The sequence below is a fragment of the Sceloporus undulatus genome, chromosome 2 (assembly GCF_019175285.1).
Source record: "Sceloporus undulatus isolate JIND9_A2432 ecotype Alabama chromosome 2, SceUnd_v1.1, whole genome shotgun sequence".
Lineage (NCBI taxonomy): Eukaryota > Metazoa > Chordata > Lepidosauria > Squamata > Phrynosomatidae > Sceloporus > Sceloporus undulatus.
Genome location: NC_056523.1, coordinates 70,172,481 through 70,192,172, shown reverse-complemented (window position 1 = coordinate 70,192,172; position 19,692 = coordinate 70,172,481). Strand labels below are relative to the sequence as shown.

The following is a 19,692-nucleotide window of genomic DNA, read 5'->3' as shown; positions in this document are numbered from 1 at the left end:
TTAAGTGCTGTAGTGCCATCCTATGGAATCCTGAGATTTGTAGTTTTATGAAGTTGATGGCCTTCTCTGCCAAAGGATGCTGGTGCCTCACAAAACTAAAAATCCCAAGTTTCCCTAAAATGGAGCCATGGCAGTTAAACTGGTGTCAAATGTCATTATATCTACAGTGTAGATGCACCCCGTGTCAAAAATAACTTTAAGTTGCCTCTTTGTTAGAAAATTTCTAACTTAATTGATAACTTAAACTTAATTTAATTACTTTCTATCACTGAAGATTATGCACAGGAAAGTATGAGCTGAGTTACTCTGCATTGCCATGGGACCATAATTTCTGATCTATGTTCTTCCACAAGAATCCATTCAGTAGCCCCTGGGCCCCTTTCTGGGGGAAATGAAGCATAAAATGAAATAAATAAATAAATAAATAAATAATAGCGGTTTGTTGGTTTGTCTGTCTTTACTTCTAAGCTGTTCTTATTTAGTATAGACTTTTCAACTGTATAATTTCTAAATCTGTGTTTATTGTTTTTGTTTGAAATAGATTTCTATAGAGAGTATGAGGAACTCAGCATCCTGAAAATCCCAGCTAATGCTGCCAGATTACCTGGATGTATTTACTACTTCCATTAACTGTACTTAAACAGAGATGTCACAAAAACTGCCTCAGGAATGCAGTTTTGTACATCATAAGACCCTCACAAGTAGGCTGTAGCATACGTCTAAACTTGAAATGAATTTATTTTTATAAGCATGAATGGTAGCTCTTAGGCAGTTGACCTCTGCAAAATCAATGACAAGCAGAATGGTTTTCCAAATAATTTTATTAGCATCTCAAAAACAAATATTTCTTATTGTTACACTCTCTATTTTTACATACCATTGACAATGGCTGAGGATGAGACAGAGGAAGGGATATCATACTCCACAGATCAGAATTCTGGGTGAATTCTTAAATGTCTCAAACAGTCATAATTCTTACACATTAAGAAACACTTTATGAACAATGCTACTAATATCAATAAAATGATTACAACAACCCAGCTCAATAAATAGCCATACGATGACCATTATGAGGCACTTAAGAGATGCATTGTTTTCCTGATGTACACCATGTTCAGTACAAGACTTCATATGTAGTAAGGGAAACAGAACTGATGAAAATGGTGCAACAACTGGAGTTGTTCACTTTTGAGACTGCTCTTCCAAAAGTCACAGGCTTACTCAACGCCTTTCATAAACTCCAGGAATTCTGCCAAAGAAAGAAAATCAAATATATTTACACAATGAAATAACATTGGAAGAAGAGATGATAATCCAGTTTTTGTCATTCCCTTCCCTATCCTGTCTTTGCTGCTCCTACCACTACCACTCCCTTCTCCTACTGTCCTCCTCCCTCATAAACTGAAGTGTGCTGATGAAAAATATATGTATCACAATCCATGAACAAATTATGGGTTATAACGTAAACCCACGTGCTAATCCCAAATACTATAGATCATTTGAATCAGTGGGTTTACAGAAGAGTTGTCTTTCATATCTGTAATTGATTTAGAGGGTCTACTCTTGTTAGGATTCATAATTAGATTTAGGCTTATTATGCCTTTACTCTGTACAACTTAATGCTTTTCCTAGGACAAGCTCAGCCTATCATCATTCCTAAAGTCAAATTCTCAAGAAAACTAAAGCCCAATATAGAGTTAAGCAGACCTGGCCCCACTGATGTCATTAAACAAAAGCATGAATAGCAATTTCCTAGATTATGTCTTTACTGATATGGTACTGTATGTAATAACCTAATCTAAAATTAGTTTCAACTAGAGCAGAACTAGCGAAAGCAATAGGACTTATATAAGATGTACTAATAAGTCCAATTCATTTCACTGAGTCTACTTTAGATGGGACTAGTATTGGGTTTAGTCAACTGTTTTTGTTCCTCTTTCTGGAAGGATCATCAGATGGTAAATGCATAAATGGAAAATTGCATCAACAGATTAAATATGAACCACTGGAAAGTGACACAGAAAGGTAGTAGCCATGCAAAAAGATTGTGTTTTAACGGAGAATCCTGTGCATGCAGGTAGCACACTTGAAGACCTTATTTAACTGGAAGGAGTATTTTTAATCTTAAAGATGATGTGGCTTTTGAAGTTTTGTAGTTTACAACTATATTAAATATGTAGTCTGCTTTTTTTACATAATACTATCTGAAATTTCCATCATTTTGCTGTGCTATTTATGAAGAACAAGCCATACACCATAGCCATTTACCATCATAGTCGATTTTGCCATCATTATTTTTGTCTCCATCCTTCATTAGTTCCTCAATGTCATCTTCAGTTATGGTTTCTCCTGTAGCCTTTAGCATGAGTTTTAATTCATCCAAGTCAATGTATCCATCTGCATTTCTGTGAAAGGATGGAAGAGCTCAAAAAAGGGGGAAATTGTGTTCACAGGAATTGCTTAGGGAATTCTGACCAAAGCTTGTGTTACAACAGGGTGGGCAACTAATAATCCTCCAGACATTTTGAAGAATGGCTCCAATAAATCCCTTTCATTAATTATGCTAGCTGGACCTTCTGGTACTTAAATCCAAATGCTCAGAAGGGCACATATATACAGTAATGTATCTATTCAAACATAACATTCCCTCTAGTACATCATGAAATTTAGCCAAAAGACATAATTTCTCCTTAAATATGCTAATCTGCCTAACAGATCTTGGACAGGGACCCAAGTCAGAAGAAGATAATTTCCCAAATGCATGTAAGGTTTATTAGTTCTACTATGACAGCTGAACAATATATTGTGTATCAGACTGCAGTTCATATCATCCCTTGCCATTGGTTGTGGTGGCTAAGGATAATGAGAATTGCAATCCAGCAACATCTTGTGGGTCACAGATTGTTCCCAGTAGCTGAGGAGTGGGCAAGATGAAGGCAATAGGAATTCTGCCCCTGCAAATGAAATTTTTCCTTCTGCATTGTGGAAAATGAAATACGGACAGAAATTCACACATAGAACTTTTACATTTGCTGTGTTCTCATTCCCTTGATAAAATGGCCTGCCACTTTTGTTTGGAAGTTTAAACTGTATTTCTAAATGCTTAAGTGTTATGTTACCTCAATATTAGAAATTTGGGACTGATGGAAATTTCCTTCAGGGGCCAGAATGTTTATAATGGGGAATGCCGTCATTTAGCTCCCGTCCTCCATGTAGCTACACTCCTGATTCACTCCTCCAACATTTCACAGATGAAAACTGAGATGTGTGGCCACATAACATTAGCATATGATCAAGATGGCAAACATTATTAATGAGGAAGAACACACAAGATGGGAGAGGAGGGTTGCCCCTGGCTTCCTCTGAGGCAGAGAGAGTGAAATTTGCTTAAAGTCACCCAGTGAGTTTCCATGGTTGAGCAGGACTTTGAGCCCTGGCCTCTGGAACTCTAGTCCAATACTCAGTCCACTACACCATGTTGGCTCTCATCACTTCTCTACCTGGATGTAATTATATGCCATGTGTGAAGAAGTCATTTCTAACCTTTTCTTGGTTTTTTAATACACTGTCAAGAGATTGTCATGGCATGTTTGCTCAATGTGATAACACCCCAAGGTTGTTAGACTGCAAATCCATCAGCCCTAGCCAACATAGCTAATGGGGAGGGATCATGAAATTTACAGTTAAACAACCTCTGGATGGCTTTAGTCCTATCCCATCCTGTGGCAAATGCAAGTCACTTACTTATCAAACATTCTGAAGAGATCTGAAAGTTCTTCTTCGGATTTTCCTTTACTGTCATCTTTCATACACCGGACCATCATAACTAAGAACTCATCAAAATCTACAGTGCCACTGCCTATGTGGGGGAGGAAGGAAAACAACCAAGGTAAATTATCTGTCAACTTGAATATTTTCCCATAAATATTGCTTTTAGACTTTAAAATGAAAACTACTTGCAACATTGCAAGATGCTGAAGTAGCTGGTATGAGGTTAGACTTTGCCTCATAATTTATATTATTTATTAAAATTTCTCTATTCTGTGCTGTATCCAAAGGACAATTACAACTAGACCTTGGTATCCATGGAGGATCCATTCTGCCCCCCCCCCCCGCAGATACCAAAAAACATGGGACCTCAAGTCTCATTGTCCCTAATGGTGGGATGACGTGTGTGTGTTCCTACTAGCATAGCCGCATGCAAGCACCGCCATTGGGGACAATGAGGCTTGACACCCGCAGATGCCTAAATCCACAGCTGGCAAGTCTGCAGATAATAAGGCCCCACTGTATATAGATTGTTATCCCTATCTAAAGCCATATGAAAACATTTTAGGGTCTAAAGCGGAGTAGCAAATGGCACCTCTCACTCAGCTGGATGGATAAATGTTGTTTTTAACTACCTTCCCGCTGATCTTGACTCATGGCAACCCTGTGGATGAGACAACTCCAAGTCCCCCTATCCTCCACTGCTCTGCTTAGGTCCTGTAAATTCATACCCATGATCTCCCTAATAGAGTTTATCCATCTAGTATGCAGCCTTTTTCTCTTTCTACTTCCCTCCATCTTTCCTAGCATTATTGTCTTTTCTAATGAGTTATTGTTGGAAGATTTTTGCATTCTCTTTCCTCCTCCTTAGATAGAGATTTCCTGCATGCAAACTCTCCTCTTTAATAATAAAATAAATAATAAAACTTTTATTTGTATCCCGCTTTTCTGTAACTGGACATTCAAAGCAGTTCACAACATATTAAAATCCACATTTACAACATTGTGTCCCAAATTCCCCCCTTAAAACAGGATTAAACATGTTACAATTAAAATACCTATTAAAACAGAATTAAAAAAGAAAGAAAATATATACATTATGACGAGGACAGAGCAGTGGGCTAATACATGGGCTAATACGTTCAAACTACCCATGTGGTTTAGGACACTTTCCCTTTGGGACTAACAGACATTCTCTCAAAATATTTTCAGCTGAGCTGTTGTGTTTCCATCTTCCTGCTCTCTCAACTTTCTTTGGAAAGATGGTGAGATAAATATATCTTTTACCTGAACTATTCACTAGCTAGATTATGGTATAACTTCTATGTAAATATAGATTAAAGCTTTAGCAAACTTTTGTTTTAAACTACAAACTACGTGTTTGTTGTGTTTTGGAGTCAGTCTCGGTTCTTAGGAAAGCATAGTTGGACATTTCTGCTACTCTGCTCATTTAAAGTTAGCCCCTAACAGGCTTGGCTTTGACATTCTTGATATTCAATTTTTGTTTCCTTAGCAAAGGCTGAAGCCTTAGGAAACCTAAACTCTCTGCAATGACCCAGCATTCCTTTTCAGCAGCTGCTCCTAGACTCTGGAACGACTTGCCAGACGAGATCTATCAGATTACCACCTTGGAAACCTTTAAGAAGGCTATTAAGATGGATCTCTTTCGGCAGGCCTTTCCAGACTAGAGCATCCTTGCTGACCCACCTCCTCCCTCCTTTTTGTCCTATTATCCCCCATCTTTATCTTTATTCTATCCAGACCCCGCTTGAAACTCTTATTTCATTTTAATCATTATTGTATATTAATGTTTTTAACTTCTTTTCTTGGTTTAATCTCCTTTTAGCATTTAATTATGTTTTTATGACTGGGGGGAGGGATGGGGATCTTGGAAATCTTAATGTATTATCTTTTAACTGTATTTTTCTTTACTGTTGTAATCCGCTTGGATTCCTAGAGATTAAGTGGTATTATTATTATTATTATTATTATTATTATTAATTACTCCACAGTCATGCCATCTCATGAAGTAGCCAATCAGTTTAATCATCTTGACCTCAAGAGGTATTTATTGCCTGATTTGCTGAAGAACCCATTTCACTGTCTTTTTTGGCTGCCCATGGTATTCTCGGCACTCTTCTCCAGCACCATATCTCAGATGCATTGATTTTCTTCCTATTCACTTTCTTCACTGTCCAGCTCTTGCATCCTTACATGATAATTAGAAATTCAATAGTGTAGATTATTCTAACATTAGTGCTCAGTAGTGTACCTTTATTCTCTAGGATCGTTTCTAGCTCTTTCACGGCTGTCCTTCCCACTCCTAGTCTTCTTATGATTTCCTGACTGCAGTCTCCATTCTGAACAATATTTGATCCAAGGTATGGGAACTCTTACTATTTTTATTTCCTCGTTGTCTGTGTTGAATGTATCTAGGTCCTCTGTGGTCATTATTTTTGTTTTCTTTATATTCAGCATTAAACCTGCCTTTGCACTTTTTTCTTTGACCTTCTTTAATAATTGTTCCAAGTTTGTGATGTTTACTACTGGTAGTATGGTGTCATCCGCATATCTTAAGAGTGTTGATATTCCTTCCTCCTATCTTTATTCCTCCTTTTTCCGAGTCTAAGCCTGCTCTTCATATGATATTTTCTGCATACCAGTTGAACAAATAAGATGATAGAATACAGCCTTGCCTGACTCCTTTGCCAATTGGGAGCCATTATTTTCTGTTCTAATTGTAGCCTCTTGTCCTAAGTACAGATTTCTCATCAAGACTAGATGTAGTGGCACTCCCATGTCCTAAAGAAGCATCCATAGTTTTTCATGATCTATGCAGTCAAATAGAGTATAAAGCACATGCTAATTTTTTTCTGGAATACATGTGTATGCTCTGTTAACCATCATGAGTATGCAGTGTGCAGAGAACTCAGAGCTTTTGTATTATTTTGGCGCAAGAATCAGAAAATCCCACAAACAGCTCTTTCCATCTTTGGCAACAAAATAACAAATGAAATAACTAACATTTTGCTATCTTTTGTAGTGCACCAGATCTGCTTTAGGTCTGAGCCAACCGCCTCAAAATCCTCATTCTATGTTGTGATAGGACCTGTGCTGCATCTGGCATTGAGAAGCTCATACAAAGGGTGGATAAAAAGCTCCTAAACAAGGCCTTCCTGTTCAGGCAGATAATTTCATTCACCCCTTGAATGTACATATTCAAGGAACCAAGAAGCAGAAATGTGTGTAGGGAGATCTAGTTCAACCCTGTTCAGGCCCCCTAACCAAGGCCTTCCTGTCCAGGCAGATAGTATTTTGTTCACTGCTTGAATTGAGGCATTCAAGGTACCAAGAAGTAGAAATGTGTGTAAGGAGATCATGTTCAATTCCCCTTCTCCATTCCTCCTCCATATTCCCTCCACACAAATGTATCACCATTCTTCCCAAATTGTTGATAACCCTCACCATCTTCATCTACTTCATCAATCATTTCCTGTAGCTCCTCAGGAGTAGGATTCTGCCCCAGCATTCTCATCACCTTCCCCAGCTCTTTTGTGCTGATACATCCATCCTCTGCACCCAGGACAAAGATGTCAAAAGCAGCCTTGAATTCTGAAGAGAGGGGGGGAAAGCAAACCAGTGATTTATGGTGTTAAATTTAACAGTGAAAAAGCTTGACAGTTAATCTATTGTGACCTAAAGATTCCAAGCACAATTGACCAAAAAGATCCAGCACCTTTCTATTTTTTTCCTTCAGATGATGTCAAATTGATTGTCTGTCAACTATAACTGGGACCAGCCAAGCACAGAAGACTAAATGAATATGTTTCTCAGAATGGCTTCAAACAAAACATTGGTTATCATCATTTGATGAATGGTTAAGACAATTTGGGGCAGCGGAAACTAATAGCCAAATATTTTCTAGAGCTGTTTGGACAACAATTCTCATAATCTCCCATCTGGCATGGGATTACAGTGGGATTCTGGAACTTGTTTTCTAAAAGTGCTCAGATTTTCCAAGATTTACAATTTCTGTGCTTCTATAACATCTCAGTACTGCAAACCTGGAATGGGGATTGAATATTTACAGGACTTGCTTTATACCTGAATCAAAGAGTTGGAGGTGAAACTCCTGGTAGTTCAAGAGCCCAGGACAAACATCCTTGAGAAATGGCCACCCAATCTCTGTTCAAAAACTTCAAAGGAGAATGCACCAGCTTCCAAAGTGATCCATTGCACTGGTAAACAACTTTTCCCAACCCAGTGTTCTTACCAATACAGGTAGGAACCTGTAACAATGTTAGTTTTGTAGTTGAATATAACTAAAGAGAAACTGAAACATTTTCTCAAACTTTGAATACAGTCCATACCCTAGCAACAGCAATAGTGACATGTTTGATTATTGTGATGGTTCTGGATGTTTGCCCTTATGCCACTGATAAATACAGTAGATCATTAGCTATCAAGATTTGTCCCTTCTCCCCTGCCTAGATGCTATATCCCTGGGTATGGAGGAGAGACAGGGTGCATCTACGCTGTAGAAAGCATGCAGTTTGACACCACTTTAACTTCCACAGCTCTATCCTACAGGATGCTGGAATTTGTTGTTTTCTGAGACACAACCACTCTTGGACAGAGAAGGCAAAAGACCTCATAGAACTACAGAGCCCAAGATTCCATATGTTGGAACTACAGCACCTAAAGGGGCGTCAAACTACATTATTTCTACAGTGAAGATACATTCCAAAGGCTCAAAATTATGTATGAAAAAAACCATGATGTTGGCCTTAAGCAGTGTGCAACATAATCAAACAGCCTGACAAAGATTCCAACCTTAAATATTTTCCTTTAAAGGACTGACAAGTCAGTATTCATTGAAGACCTATTGAACACCCCAGCATGCTGAGAAACACAGTAGGTTACAGCACAAACATATCCTTTTCTGTTGTGACCCCCCCCCCCCACATTGCACAACTTGTTCCATAGAAAGATCCATTGGATTATCTCTCTCTTAACCTGCAGGGGAGTTGCCCAGGCCTTTTTATTTCACCAGCATTTTAAGCATAGGTTAAATTTTTGCTCCTTCTTTTTATGCTGAATTGCTGGGTATGAAACTGAATTTAACAATTTCAACAGTTTCACTGTGTTTTATACACATGTTACCAGTCTTGAACTTATTTTATAAAGAAAAGCATGGGATACATTTTTACTGGCATAAAAATTATTCTATTTTATATATTGATTCAGAACTTTTCCAATGGCTCTCCTTTCACAACATAACATTTTCATTATAAGTTAAAATGACAGTGTGTCAAACTGTCCCTTTGTGAAATAAGTGAGCTGGTATGACATTTACGCACCATTTTTCTGTTCTTCAGTCAACTGCTCAACCTGTTATTAAAATAAAAATTCAATTTAGTATTGATTCATCACACAGTATGCATATTATAGGCTAGCATCATATTATTCAGTCCCACAGTGATATTTTGTCATTATCTCTTATAATGATAAAAAAGCTGCTTCATACCATTTATTGGCTGTGTGCCGGACGTAAATTACATATATTAAAAATAATTGGTAAATTTTGTAATTTTGGGTGTTCCAGAGTGGTGAAATTTAATGACATCTCTCTATTAATAAGAACTGTGAATTCTTTATAAAGGCACTTCATACAGATATCAACAAGTGCCAAGTGGATGCAACCTGATATTTTTAGACCTTAGGTCCTCCTTTTCCTATGTTTTTAAGGCTGGAAATAAGGCTACAATTGAATTTAAAAAGACTATAAGAAATTTTGTAAAAAATTATGATGCATGCATTGAAGAATGGCCAAACAAATGAACAAAGACACTTTTATTCGTTTGTGAATCTTGCCAGTTTATGGAGAATTCATGGTAGAGAATCCTCGGCCTGTTACAGACTGCCAAAATAAAGCTGCTTCGGGTCTCTTTGGAGGTATGCTGTTTAAATGATGCATGCACCCTAAGAATCCGGAAGCTGCATCAAAGCTGCCCTCCAGTGCTTAGGACTGGAGTGTGGCTTTGGCCCGACCTCCGGACTCTTAGGACCCATGCATCATTTAAACAGCATACCTCCAAAGAGACCCGAAGCAGCTTTATTTTGGCAGTCTGTAACAGGCCCTCATTTCATTATTTGTAGCAGGGTAGGGAAAGTTTGGTCACCTGATCTTTTGGACTTTAGTCCTTAGAAGCCCTAGCCAACTGGAAAGGGTTAGAAGTGTTTTCATCTGTAGGACCAAAGTTCCTGATTTAGAATTCTCCTTAATATATTATTTTAAAAAATTGATGATGCAGCTATAAAAACAGAGGCCTCTCAAATAATTGGAGATGATGCTTTAGACTTCATCTCCCTTTTCTTCTGCCAATGCTTTGAACTGAAGCAGTTTGTGTTGGTAACAATACCAATTCTGATTTTTTTTCAAATGCTGTTTATTTATCTATTTTGCACAAATTACATGACAATCTCAAAAATCTATTGGTTTCTAACCACAGATTATATTTGAAAACTGTGTAAGCTTGTATAAAAATATGAATTCAATTTCTCACCCATCCTCTAGTCCTGCATAGCACCCTGCTCCTCATTGGTAACCAGGCAGGGTGACCCGATGTCATACTTGCAAAGGAGGATAAGGCCCCACAAAATGTAAGGCATTCAACAAAAAATTAAATAAGGACAATAAAAAATTAAAGCAGAAAACACTGATATAGATGTAAATTCATGCTTCTTAGTCATACAGTACTCATAATGGAGGACATTTTCAAATTCCTCCTGGACAGAAGGTTGAAATGTAGGGAAAGGAGGGCATCTGGTCACCCCATAATGTATTTGGATGAGACATAAGGCCTCCTCCTCTTTAGGATCCACACCTGACTTGCTGAGGGGAGCCATGACAATACAGTTCTTGACTTCTAGTAAAGTCACATTTCTTTATGAACAATCTATCTATATCTCTATAGTTGGCATATCCCATTGAAGGAATCTTCTTTGGAGGATGACCTGGGGCCCCAATGTCAAACATCACAGAAAACCAGCCTGTGTCAAGGAGGCTCTGCAGCACATCAGGGGCACCCTGGGTCCCCAAGGAGATGGCAGTTGAACTTTTTCCTCAAGATACATATCGCCCCTGCTCTGAGTTAGAGGCAGAAGTAGCTCTCCAGTCCCAACAGAGGCAGGTACCTCAAATTGCAAAGGCTTGGCCAGCTGCTAGTTACAAAACTACCTACATGACACCTCATAAATAAAGGAGCTCCCAGAACCAAAAGCCATGGAACTCCCGGAACTACTTTTGCCTATATTGATTTTGGCATTGTCCCATCTCAGAAGAACACAACCATAAAATTCAGTTGACATTTTTTACATCCTTTGTCTCGGTATCTTCAATATTCAGTGCCCTATCACACTATACTGTTATAGCGCTATATTCCACTTTGACTGCCATGGCAACATCCTATGGAATCCTGGGATTTACAATGTGGAAGAGGCACAGACTTCTCAACCAGAGAGCCCTTGGGTTTCACTAAACTCCAATACCCAGAATTCCACAGGATGTTGCTATGGCAGTTAAAGTGGAATATAGCATTGTAACAATGCAGTGTGATAAGGCATTCATCCTTCTACTCTTCACCTTCCTCTTTTGAAATTTCTTTCTTTCTTTCTTTCTTTCTTTCTTTCTTTCTTCCATGATGCTATGATACTGTGTGGTGTGGCATGGGAAGAGGTCAGTGGAGAAGTGCCACCATGAGTTACCACACTGAGTGATGCCAACCCTAGTGAGGCCATTGCATCCAATGAAAATTATTAACTGTAGAGGTAAAGAGAGGTAAACTACAGTACTTCTGCATGCAACAGAGTTATTGATGAGATTTGATGCCACAAAATATGGAGATTTCAAAACAGGATTAGATAAATTCATAGGAAATGTAAATCTGTCACCAGCTTGTAATAATTAAGGCACATGATGGCATTTCCTTCCATTGCACAAACAGAAACTGTCCAGGCAAGATAATGAATCAGGGCAACGGGACAGTATGTACCATTACACCAGAGGGCAACATGCTAGAATAGAAAAAGACAGGGCAGGGCACTAACACAATCACCACTGTCCCCTAACAGAGGACAATGGTTGGGGAACTCAGGCAGAATACTCAGCGGGCTGCCATGCTTTCTTCACACACACCACCCAGCACTCTTCCCAATGGAAAAGGCTAGTTCTGTAGTGGCTATTAGTCATGACAGATAATGCAAAACTTCAAGACTGAAAGGCAATACAGTGTGTCCTTGCTATCCGTTCCAGATCCCCATGCAGATAGCAAAAAATGCAGGACTTTAACTCTTGCTCTTTTCTTTTCTTTTTATTGATTATTGATTGGTAAAGGATTCTAAATTGGAAAATAACTATGGAAAGATTATCTTTTACATGATAACAGCTGCAAGAATGGTGATAGCAAAATGATGGAAAAGTAAAGACAATCTGTTGATAAAAGATTGGTATCTGAAACTATTTGATATGATGGAATCTGATAGGCTCACAAACCTATTGCGGGATGGAGAAGAAGTAAGGTGGGAGGATATATGGGCATCCATCATAGAATATCTTAAAGTACAAATAAAGAAAGCACCAAAATAGAAACTAAAAAGGAAAGAGGATGAGCTGAGGAATGAGAAACCAATATGGGTACCAAATAATTAGCAGCGTGCTCAATTATATGTCGAAACAAGTCATAAGTGATAATGAGGTAATGGTTGATGTTATATAAAGGAAATGTAACATAGGGATATATGGAGTCTTCAAAATAAAATGGAACGGATAGTATACAGGAAATGACTGTAACATTTGGAGATATAAATCAACATGCAGTATATTAATTAGAGAATAGAAGTATAAGACTTATGGATACAAATGTATTAATATTCCATCCATCAACCTTTATTAGGCATCTCAATAGACAATATACAACAAACAATACAATACAAAATTGTATTAATATGGATAACAGTGAAAGGACTTGATTAAATGAATGTAACAATGTAAAGAGGGATAGTAAGGGAAAGTACAAAAAAAAATAAGCTATCTTCAATTCAAAGGACGGGAAGTGATTTTAAATGTATTAGTGTTAGGTTGTAGAAGTAGAAATACTAGGTGTTTGTTATTTGTTTATTTATTTTTTCCTGTTGTTCTTTTTGGTTTGGTTTGTTATTGCTTAGTTTTGGTTTAATGTCTTTGTTTTCTGTAAAATGTATGGATATATGTTTTTAATCAATTAAAAAAAAACTTCTGCTCTTTTCAATGGGTGCATGCTTCTGCTTGTGCTGCCATGTGTACATGTGCCCATTGAAAAAGCTGGGGCTTATCATCCACGGAAGCTCAAACAGTGGATGGCAAGTCTGTGATTGGCACAGGAGCACTGTACTCCAACACGCCGGGGAGTAATGGGTGAGTGTTGCTGCCTTCATATTCTGCTTGGGGACTTTCCAGAGGCCTCTAGCTGGCTGCTGGGAGGGAAAATGGTGCCAGGTAAGATGGGCCTTTCTCTGGCCCAGCAAGGTTTTCCATATTTTCTAGTATATTCCTACATTCTGGTTCTATTAATATAGTTGCCCCTTGGTGTCTGCGTGGGATCTGTTCTGGATCCCTCTGCGGATACCAAAATCTGCAGATGCTCAAGTGCCATTGTCATCAATGGTGGCGCGGCCCACCTCACCACTCTCACCATGGTGGGTGGCAGGGGGCTGCCTCCACTTCCTCCTCCTCCTCCTCCTCCTCCTCCTGCCACCATAACCACCTTCTCCCTCCCTCCTTCCTCCTCCTCCTCTTCCCTGCCACTGCTGCCCCTTCCTCCTTCTCTTCTTCCTCATCTTCTCAACACCACCACCACCTCTGCCTCTTCCTCCTCCTATTCCTCTTCCTTCTCCTCCTCTGCCCCCCCCCCCATGTGGGTTTTCTGTCTGTGGATGCTGAAATCCACGGATGGCAAGTCCATAGATACAGTGGGGCTACTGTAACCTATTGTCTCCTGGTTACATTTCTCCCTTGACCTATTTCCTTTTCTAGCACTTTACCTCTGCTGTACTCTGTGCTCAAAATATCCATCTTTTTTCTCTACTTAGTATAATATTTCTATTTATTTCTTTGAGGAGAGATTATCACACACGAAATCTGTACTAGGAAAGCCACAGGTTGTAACCATGAGTCATGGATCTTATCACATTGCCCTGTGACCAGGCAATAGGCAGCCCATGTCCAACCCAGGCTTCTCCAGCAGCTTTTCAAGAACAGGAAAATCCCATTCATGAAAAGCTGCCAGAGAAATCCAGGTTGGATATGGGCTGCCTACTACCTGGGCAATAAGCAATACAATAAGATCCATTGCTCACAGTTACAACCCGCATCTATTCCAGCACAGATTTTGTGTGCGACCATCTCCAACGTCTTTCATCAGTGCCTATTTCAGAAACAACCCAACTTTAGCTTTTACATTGATACACTGCCACCTGACTCTTCAGTATCATCCAACATTTCATAGATGAAAAAGGGACATATGGCTGAGCCACATCAGAGTGTGGTCAAAAGGGTGTGGACAGGAAATAAGAAGGCAAAAGAGGAAAAACATATAAAACTACTCTTTTAAGCAGAGAAATCCTGGAATTTATGTATTGTGTTTAACAAGAGGAAGACTCACCCCCTCTTTTCTTCCTACTGATGAGTTAATTGAGGGGAAATTACTTTTGCACTTCAGAATCAGTTTGCAGCAGGTGAAGTAAGATCAGGACAAAGTGGGTAAGTGGGAGATAGTTACTGGGACATTTTTAAAGCAGCTGAGAAAACTGGACTTTCTCAGAGGATTAACTGGGCCTGTCCATGTCAAACTGGACAATTGGAAGGTATGCTCTTCATCTGAACAAATGTTGATCTGAATTGTCCAGTGTCTGGAAAATGACCATACAACTCTGTACTGTATTTTGTACAACCTCTTCCATGTTGCTGATTCGAAATACTAGAAATACTGTATCTAGCATTAGCAGTTTTCCTGCTACTGGAAAGAAACAGTTTTATGACCCCATTGTTCCTTATTTCTGATCAGCAGAAACACTGGTGTGTGTTCTCTTCTGATCATCCTTCAGAATAAGCTCACACTTGCAGATAACTAGTGTGAAATCTTTTGCCCCTCTCAAGCTGTTTGTGAAGCCAGAAAAGCATTATGGAGGTAATCATGCTAGAATGCTAGAAATCCATTTCAAGAGAACTGGAAGGCTTCAGAAAATAATGACAGAAGTGGGGGGGGGGGCTGACTATATTGGAAACAGATAACAATAGCATCAAAACCTCTGTGCAAAATTTTGTAGTGAAATCTGAATCCATTTATCTAAGCCACTGTGATGGAAGTGGAGCAGCTGTGATATGCTCTTTCACTGTAATAGCAAAAAAAAACCAAAAACAAAACAGCAATAATCCGGGATAGCTGGAGACTCTGAAGGCAGCGAACAAATGCCTCTTGTCACTTCTGCATGTGTCCCACATAACTTGACTATTTTGGCATGCTGGCTATTTTTATGTACCAGTGAGTGACTAGAGTGCTGGGAAGAAAGATAGCACACCTGATTGTTCCTGAAACTGTGAGTGACATGGTATTTATCCCTGGAGACTTTTATCTAGATACACATCCCTGGCAATGTTCTCTCTCTGTACTGTTCACTAGCATCTGGAAACTGTTCTAAACTTAGCTCTGTGTAAAAGATGTGAGTGGGCAAGGTGAGAAATTCACTGCAGAAATGCTTGGATATGTCATTCAGTACACATTTCAATGTGTAATCAACTTTGCAATAAAAAGGAATGCGTAACATAACGTTCCTCCTTCTTCTCCGGCCAAGCTCTCTGATTACTGTCTTTTAATTTAGAGTTTTTTGACAAGTCTATTATCCTGGTTTGAAATCCTCCTTCAGCCATGAGCCTCATTGTGTGATCTTCACCAAGCCACATCAGTCAGCTTGGCCTAGCTGACAAGACTGTTGTGAAAGTCAAATGAAGGAAATAATCTCAGCTCTTTGGGGAAAGAGTGGAATACAAATATTGTAAAATAATTTAAAATGTATTAGGCTTCACTCAAGGCTAAGGCAAACCATGCGGTGATGGGAAACGGTGAGTGGGTCAGGGGCCACGTTTCCTCTGACATCCACCCCATACCTTCTTTTTCAGACTGAACATGAGCCAAATAGGCATGCTTGCTTTGCACAACTTCCATGAGATACTGCCAGAAAAGGAAGTATTGAAGCGGAGGCCCTTGAGGAGCTGCTTGTGTGGGAGATTGTTGGGTGTTTTTGCAAATTTGGGGGTTTGGTGTAGTTTTCAACCAAAAATATAAAAAATTATATAAATGATTTAAAATTGTAGGGGTCTGGAAGAGGCCTTTGGGGCCACAAAAGTGAAATCTGGGGCTACATAGGAGCCATTTCTTCAGGACATTGTGTACCAAGAGACGCCCAAAACAGACAATGCAAGAATTTTACTTGCGCTATTACTGGAAAGAATTAAATTCACTTCATGGCTTTAATTCTCATCCTGTAATACTGGAATAATGCCCAAAATACATTACAGGCACCAGATCCCATCTGATATTGGAAGCTAAGCTGGGCTGGCTCTGGTTAGTACTTGAGTGGGAGATCACCAACAAATACTGGGTTCTGTAGCCTATATTTCAGAGGAAGGAACTGGCAAAATCACTTCTGAGTATTCCTTGCCAAAGAAAACTCTAGGAAGTTAATGGGATTGCCACAAGTGGACAGCCAACATGAAAATGCACACAAGTGTACACACACAGACACACACACAAATATTGGATGGACAGATAGGGGCTATAAATGCATTTTACGTTATTAAATACTGTAATTGTTTTTTAAAATATAATTTCCCTCAAAGTATTTATGAGCCCATCCTTAGTAATGTTACACTGCCTTGAGTCCCTATATTGGGACATAGACATGATACAAGAAAATATAATAATAATAATAATAATAATAATAATAATAATGCCCTTGAAAATAGACACTGCAATACCATGGCCACCATTTTAGGATTAAAGATATTGCATTACATATGCAGACTACAAGGAGTTTTTACTTATTTATTTGACTTCTTCCAAAATTGAGACTCAATGGAGCTCCAAATAAGTTATAATGGCCGGTTACAAACCGGCATTTTGGACGTCCGGAGGACATCCCATTTTAAAAAAGGGGCATCTCTTTTAGACGCCCCTTGGCCTAATACGGACTCCGTCCGTACAAGATGGCGCCGGCCCTTCTACATGGCCGGCGCCATCTTTGCGTATCGGACGTTGAGCATCCGTACGCGTCGCGTCCTTTGTGACGTAGCGAGTGCGCCCCTGGTGCCTCGCTACGTCGCAAACGCGACTCGAAAAGAAGCTCCATTTTGGAGCTTCTTTTTCAGTCCGCAGGGGAGCCGCGCCGTGTGGAGGCTCTGACTGCCCTGCGGACTAGGCGGCGGCGGCGGCAGACCACCGCAAAGCGGCGGTCTGTACCCCGCCGCAAAGCGGCGGTCTGTACCCCGCCAATGAAACACATAACACTGTAATAAAAATACAAAAGTTGTGATATTAAATAAACAGATGGTGCTAAAATACAATTTCATAGAATCTTAGAATTGTAGAGTTGGAAGAGACCGCAAGGGCCATCCAGTCCAACCCCCTGCCATGCAGGAAATTTAAATCAAAGCATCCCCAACAGATGGCCATCCAGCCTCTGTTTAAAGACCTTTAAGGAAGGAGACTCCACTACACTCTGAGGGAGTTTGTTCCACTGTAGAACAGCCCTTACTGCCAGGAAGTTCCTCCTAATGTTGAGGTGGAATCTCTTTTCCTGCAGTTTGTATCCATTGTTCTGGGTTCTATTCCCTGGAGCAGCAGAAAATAAGCTAGCTCCCTCCTCAATATGACATCCCTTCAAGTATTTAAACAGGGCTATCATATCACCTCTTAACTTTCTCTTCAGACTAAACATACCTAGCTCCCTCAGACGTTCCTCATAGGGCATGGTTTCAAGAGTCTTCACCATTTTAGTCATCCTCCTTTGGAACTACTCTAGTGGGAAACACAATCGAATTTATGCCTTTGTATAAGATTTACTTACAAATCTTTATTTTTTTAAGGAAACACATGACAGCATGAACTGCTTGGAATTAATTCTCACTGGGATGACAGGAAGCAAAAGTGACCCTCTATATGTTACTAGACAAAAATGATCAGAACACAAAAATAGGCCTTAATGGCTGGGGTTTATGGGTGTTGTTGGGGGCACTAGATTCCCAATATCATACAACATGGTGCTAAGACCTATTACAGTGGGCCCTCCTTATACATGGACTTGCCATCTGCGGATTTGAACATAAGTTTGTTTGTTTTTAAAAAAATCAATAAGAAGTACAAGACCAATCGGGTAAATGCTCTTTCTCTAGCAAGCAATGACTTGCCCAAAGTCCACCTGAATAATTAAGTATTTTGCTTGCGGAAAGGAGGATCAACAGAGAGCTGATTAGGCTAGCCTCCTTTAGAAAGGAGCTCCACAGACTAGGATTGACCACAAAAGTGCCCCTCTCTCATATCCTTAACAGCTGTGTCTTTGAAACACAGGAAGAACCAAAGGAAACATCTTTTCCAAAGTACTCAGAGGCAAGCTAGTGTGGTCCTTTAGGTAGCCCAGATCAAAGTCACATTTTTATTTGCAAGTCAGTAAACAACAGCCTTTTATGAATTGGGCCCACTGCATGCAGCAGATTTATAATATTATTCCATTATCTACCCCTCCCATTGTGAGATTTAGAAGAAAAAGAAGAAGAATCCTCTTCTCAGGGTATGCAAATGAAAGCAAAAAGAATCAAACCACTAAGTTTTAAAGTATTGTCTTCAATATTCCTTTATTTTTTTAAAAAATATTCTGTAATTGAAACCACTGTGTGTCCACAGCCCAAATATTACTTTTCTTTGGTGGATTATTTACAACACATATATGTGTGTATATGTGCTTTCAAGTCACCTGTAGACTTATAGTGACCCCATGAATTTTTTAGGCAAGAAATACACAGAGGTGATTTTGCCATTCATTGGTTGTCTCCCATCAAAGTGTTAATGAGGTCTGACCCTGCTTAGCTTCCAAGATCAGATGGGATCTTGTATCTTTAGGCCCATTTGCCAGATGTTTAAACCTACTTCTGGGACCCAAGACCTCACACTCATATACAGGAATCATCCTTCTCCCATCTGTCTTACTAAGATTTCTCAACCACAGAGGAACATCAAATTGAAAACCTTTATTATTCTTCCTTCAAAAAAAATTATTAGAGGTTCTATTACTACCATATATTTATCCAATGACTCCTTTTACCTACTTTCTAAACTTAACTCCGTTTAGTCTAGATCTGCTGAAGTTTGGCAACTGAAATGGAAGGTCCTTTCCTTTTCAGTATAAATGTACTGAACGTGTAACTTTACAACATACTGAATTTTTTATTTTATAATTGATTTTTAAAACAAAATAATAGTGATTGAAAAGTCATGGGTACACAACAATGGTACTGTCTCTTGGATCATTGTTAATTAAATTTAGGAAAGGTTAAATTACAGATAGATTCCAGAAGACATTTTTCATCTTCTCAGGAGACCTTTGAAAAACTGTGCATTGCCAATATTTAATGAAGGAATAGCTGTATTGGCTACAATAATACAAATGCAATATACATTTTAAATTATATTTTAAGCGCTAAATCCTGTACAGAATAAAGCAGGCTTAAGCCCATCACAACAATAAGATTAAACACATCTGTCACTGTACAGGACTGAGCAATAGTACAAACCTGAACTTTCAGGAAAAACACACAAGAGAGTAGGACTTCATTAA

At 39.1% G+C, this 19,692-nt stretch overlaps 1 protein-coding gene across 1 annotated transcript in view; it reads right to left on the bottom strand.

The window, feature by feature from the left end:
* Positions 1–803: 803 nt before the first annotated feature.
* TNNC1 (troponin C1, slow skeletal and cardiac type) overlaps positions 804–19,692 on the bottom strand; it is a 19,340-nt gene continuing 451 nt past the window's right edge. Inside the window, exons 2-6 of the mRNA XM_042455870.1 lie at positions 9,129–9,159; positions 7,234–7,380; positions 3,745–3,859; positions 2,269–2,405; positions 804–1,249 (exon numbers count right to left, since the gene is read on the bottom strand). Coding sequence (XP_042311804.1) covers positions 1,218–1,249; positions 2,269–2,405; positions 3,745–3,859; positions 7,234–7,380; positions 9,129–9,159 — 462 coding nt within the window. The 3' untranslated portion in view covers positions 804–1,217. The remainder of the gene's footprint in view (positions 1,250–2,268; positions 2,406–3,744; positions 3,860–7,233; positions 7,381–9,128; positions 9,160–19,692) is intronic.